Genomic DNA, 5,060 nt, shown 5'->3' with positions numbered 1-5,060 from the left:
ATGCCAGCTCGCAGTGATGGCTCTCAGTTTTCCCCCAATGGGTACTCCCAGCGGGAACCACGATGAGCTGGCCACTTGCTCGATCATGACTTCTTCAGGACTATGTAACTCGAACATTAGACCGACAGACCGATTCCAAGCCTTGAAGAAGTCATGTACACTCCCGCCACAATAATTACATGATTCATAAAAATTTATACTTTTTCGGCATACTTACCTTGTACTTACTTGTTACTTATGCGGGTTCGATATAAATAGAACGTCGCACGATAAAGCACACGATTACGAAAAAAGTAACGGTGACCTTCGAACGTTGGATACCCGTTTCGCCCTCGGTCCTTTCTTTTTCCGTTGTTCGGGAGAAGCACAGCCTCCAATACCCAACGGGAGACTTGAGAAAAATTCATGCGGATCGTATGAACATGTTTGGAATTCGATTCCCGAACTTACGGCCCTCGGGCGATTCCACGTCGTATCGATCACTTTTTGCGGCCGATGTCGGAGATTTTCGATATAACGTAGTCCACGTAACCTTAGCACGGGGTTTGGTTATCGTTGTACTGGTTTCGCCTTTGAAAAATACAGGGATTTGAATATACAAACGAATTTTTGTTCGCGGCTAATTTTCATTTAAATTGGCAAACATTTTTCGCGGACTGCGTCGTATTTCAATTTCAACGAAATCCTCGACGTTCGCGGCGTGGGATGAACCTCTTCCAATTCGACGGGAGAAAAAAGATGCGGTTTTCAGCGGCTGCATCCGCAGGACGAGGAGCCAACTGGCTGTCGAGGCCACGGCTGTTTCCGTGTGCACGTGTACCGTACATACCCGTAGTTCTTCTCTCCTTTCCATTTTTCTCACCGAAAGGATCCGGCGTAATTCTAGCGCGCACGCTGAAAATTAATGTGGCTCGAGGTGGTACGCGCGGAATTCGATCCAACGGCGACCCGCTTCTTCACCTTTACGGTACTCGCGTTATCCTGACACGACGGGCACGGAAATATGCAGCGAACCGCGCCCGTTTATATTGGCCGTTTCGAACCGCCATCGGTTCTCGTTAACCGAGCACGACGAGCAAGACTATAAATAAAATTAACAACTCGGTTTTTCGTCGGCGATTTCGCCATTGATCTTCGAGAAGTACGTCTCCGGGACGAATGGATTTCGGGGTACCTTATCTACAGAAGAAACAGACGTACGCATAGAGATAAAGATAGAGCAGGTAAGTTACGCAGTTTTGTTTCGCAGCGTTTTGTCAACGGTGCGAGTCGCGCAGCTACGGGATAGCAGAGACGCGAGTGTTACCGATTTCGAGAAGTAGAAGAGAACACAGAGAAAGGAGAGAGAGAGAGCCTTCGGCGTATGCTCTTCCAACATTCCTAGGCGGTAGCCCCCGAGGCGCTAAACGGAGTACCGTCATCGCGAGGAAAGGCCCAGTGACCGACATTCCCCTTTCCATTCTTCCTGATACTCCTTCGCCCGGATCTCGCCACGATACTGACGCGCGAGCGGCCGACGACCCGTACCCGAGCATCGTAACCGGAACCTCTGGAACCTTCGCCCTGAATTTTCGTCCCAACGGCTCGCTCTCTCGCGCGGTCGAGCACGAACGCAAACTTTTCTGCTCATTTCAGCCGGAACGCCGCCGCCACCGCCAAACTGCGAGCGTTTGCGTGACCGCAGCACCTGGTTCCTAAAAACAAGATAAATTAACGGAAGGCCGGTGCGTGGCAACGCTATCCGTAAAAAGGAACCACGCTAACTGGAAATACTACCTTTATTTCTAGCGACTCAACGTCTTTAATTAACCTAGACCCCTTCTTTTTAACATCCTGTACAAAGTTGTAATCCAAGAGGCTTTTATAGAACACCTGTAAAAATCAAAATGCAATATATTGAAAAATTCAAAGAGACATATTTGAATTCTGATGTATATTTATTGAATTATATTACATGTACCATTTTGTTCCATACCTTTCCACCTCTTAAGGAATGTACACATTTCATTTGTTTTCAGCCATTCCGATGTATTCAGGCCTGTATCGCTTACTAAAAATCGGCATGGACTTTCCAGACAGCCCAATAGATATGTATATAGTATGTAATAATTGAATGTTACATTCAAAGAGATAGTACAGACTCGTAGTTTTAAACAAGCTTGAATTTTGAATTTGATTTGCTTTTCTGTAAACGTTACGGTCGGCGCTTGTTTAAAATAGCATTGGGTTCGCGTGTTGTTCTCTTTAAAATAAAAGAGAGAAAAAAAACGAGCACTGTAACAAATTTGTATAACTGTGCACCACGCGTACACTAGCGGTACCTGCGCGTGTAGAGTCTAGCGAATCGTGAAATGTTCGTGATTGTATTATACATGCTACACTTGCAACAGGAAAGAACGGCGAACTTTCAGAGCACTGAAATAATTCGTTCCCCTCGGACCCTGAAAATATCTTTTACATTGTATGTAACATCGAGTAACCTCTAAAATAACATAAAAATACGAAATTCTAAAGATCCCGTGAGCGATATGCGACAGAAATTCGTCCTTAACGTTTTGACCAAAGAGTGTTGATGGAATGTATCGTTTGTTTTCATGTGCTGCCATCTTGGATGGATATTCTATTGTTTTTCGATATATCTCGATGAGCAGTTTCTTCTTGTAACCGTTCATTAGCACGGTTTATGTTATCAAATTAAATCGTTCATAATCGTCTTTTGTGTGGCTTGATTCACATACACCTAAACAAAGAGGATAAGTAATATTAGGAAAAGTTAGCGAAAGAGCATTAAAAAATGTTCATTCGCTTCCCTTAGCGGTCAAGACCATTACTTTCTAAAGCACGGCCTTACAGAATCAACGTTCCGGCTGTTCTCGATCGATAAACAATTCCACTCGTGATTTCGTTACCGGCTCGTAGGGGAAAATGCAATTAGCGGTAACAGTAATCGTCACTGGACCGTGCAGCGTATTGAAAATTTTATAACCCTCGCGGCAATGTATACCACATGTGCATGGGCACACGTTACGTGTGTTGGCGCATGTACACATGTCGGCAGTTTGTAGGAAAGGTTCATCAATTATCCATCTTATTCGTACACCGCCGGAAGCAATGTCATTATCGACATGCCGGAAGGCCTGCATCAACATTCCGTGTTATTTGCACCGGAGTTTCGTAAATTACGATGAACTCGCGAAGATTGTTGCATTACAGACGTTAGACACGGTACATACAAGTACTCTGAGCGATTCTGGTTTGAAACTTAGCTAACTAGTATCGGAAGAAGTGATCGATAGATGTCCTCGAAATATTACAAAAAGTCGAATTTCATGAAAATTTTACGTTTACTTTTGCTTGATTAAGAAATTATATCGTTCGAGAAATTTCATATTTGATTATGGACTCGTATAAGGAGAACGAGTTGTTTGCAAGTATGATATGAATTTCGTTTAAATTCAACTTTTAACAAAATTGACAGTTACACGCGATCTGCGCGAAATAGCTGTGCCTCAGCCATCGATGCGCACATGCTTCCACGTATGTGACAGACACTGAACAACATAACCTTATTCCACGATCTCTGATTGATCGTTAGCACGTTCGCAATTTTTCGAATATTTGTACAGAAATTTGAATAAGACAAAATTAAAAATGGTATCCGTGTTGAACACTGTCGACACCGGTCACGAGGATATGATCCACGATGCGGAAATGGATTATTATGGTTTGAGGTTAGCGACTTGTTCCAGTGACAATTCGGTAAAAATATTCGATTTGAAGAATGGATCGCAAAGTTTAGTAGCCGATCTGAAAGGACACGTTGGACCTGTGTGGCAAGTTGCTTGGGCACATCCAAAGTTTGGAAATCTCTTAGCATCTTGCAGTTACGATAGGTATGCCACGACGTTTTTCTTAAGCTTATTAATATGTTATTTAAAAGTCACTCGATATTATTTTGTTTAATAGAAAGGTTATTATTTGGAAGGAGTTAGGAGAATGGACAAAAATTTATGAACACACCGGCCATGATTCTTCTGTTAATTCGGTAGCATGGGCACCGCACGAATTTGGCCTGATTCTTGCTTGCGGTAGCTCCGACGGTTCTTTATCTATTCTCACTAATAATGGGGACACATGGGACACTCAAAAGATTCCAAATGCCCATACTATCGGTTGTAATGCAGTGAGCTGGTGTCCAGCTATCGAACCCAGCTTTGATGCCAGTGGAATTCAGAGGAATGGAACTGTGAAAAGATTAGCCACAGGAGGTTGTGATAATTTAGTTAAAATTTGGAAAGACGAAGGCGATCGATGGGTGGAAGAAGATAAACTCGAAGCGCACAGCGATTGGGTGAGCCTCCTGTTATCTATTGAATTTAAAAAGTATGATTATTAATATGTGTGGTAAATAAAGTCTTTGCCTGTGTAAACATTCAATTGTAGGTACGAGACGTAGCATGGGCGCCTGCGGTTGGACCATCTAAGGCTGCTCTAGCTTCTTGTTCCCAAGATCGTCGTGTGATCGTATGGACTTCGAACGATTATTCCAGTTGGACACCGACTATTCTGAACGTCTTCGATGATGTAATTTGGAATGTGAGTTGGTCGTTAACTGGAGGTATTCTAGCAGTTAGCGGTGGAGATAATAAAGTAACTCTTTGGCGTGAAAACACCGAAGGACAGTGGACGTGCATTTCCGAGACGAACAAAGGTCAAGGAAACCTTAATAACGCTGATCAGCGTGCGCTATAAAATTGGAAAATAAAATATAGGATACTATTTTGTACCGATATTCATTGTAAATTAAAACAATTGTTCCGTGTTTATAACATTCTTATTCTATGTTCGTACTCTTATCGTATGTACACATGTAAACAATTATAATGTACAAGATAAGATTAAAATTCAATACTTTACGATTATAGTAAAAAAAATATCATACAGCAGACTTCTGAATAACGTATGCTTTGTGAACGATGTATAAGTTATAAAAATATACCCACACTTATCAATGATCGAAATTTCTGAAAGTGATCAAATAAAATATCATTTGTACATAA

General features: G+C 42.2%; 1 protein-coding gene across 1 annotated transcript; it reads left to right on the top strand.

Annotated features, from left to right (window-relative positions):
• The first annotated feature begins 3,502 nt into the window (after positions 1 to 3,502).
• LOC128893470 (protein SEC13 homolog) lies at positions 3,503 to 5,060 on the top strand. The gene is made up of 3 exons (XM_054154427.1): positions 3,503 to 3,893; positions 3,967 to 4,351; positions 4,444 to 5,060. The coding sequence occupies exons 1-3, from the start codon at positions 3,652 to 3,654 to the stop codon at positions 4,750 to 4,752; spliced, it is 936 nt and encodes a 311-aa protein (XP_054010402.1). The 5' UTR covers positions 3,503 to 3,651; the 3' UTR covers positions 4,753 to 5,060.

The sequence above is a fragment of the Hylaeus anthracinus genome, unplaced genomic scaffold (assembly GCF_026225885.1).
Source record: "Hylaeus anthracinus isolate JK02 unplaced genomic scaffold, UHH_iyHylAnth1.0_haploid 3, whole genome shotgun sequence".
Lineage (NCBI taxonomy): Eukaryota > Metazoa > Arthropoda > Insecta > Hymenoptera > Colletidae > Hylaeus > Hylaeus anthracinus.
The sequence above is the reverse complement of the archived record's forward strand: the minus strand, read 5'-3'. Positions and strand labels throughout refer to the sequence as shown.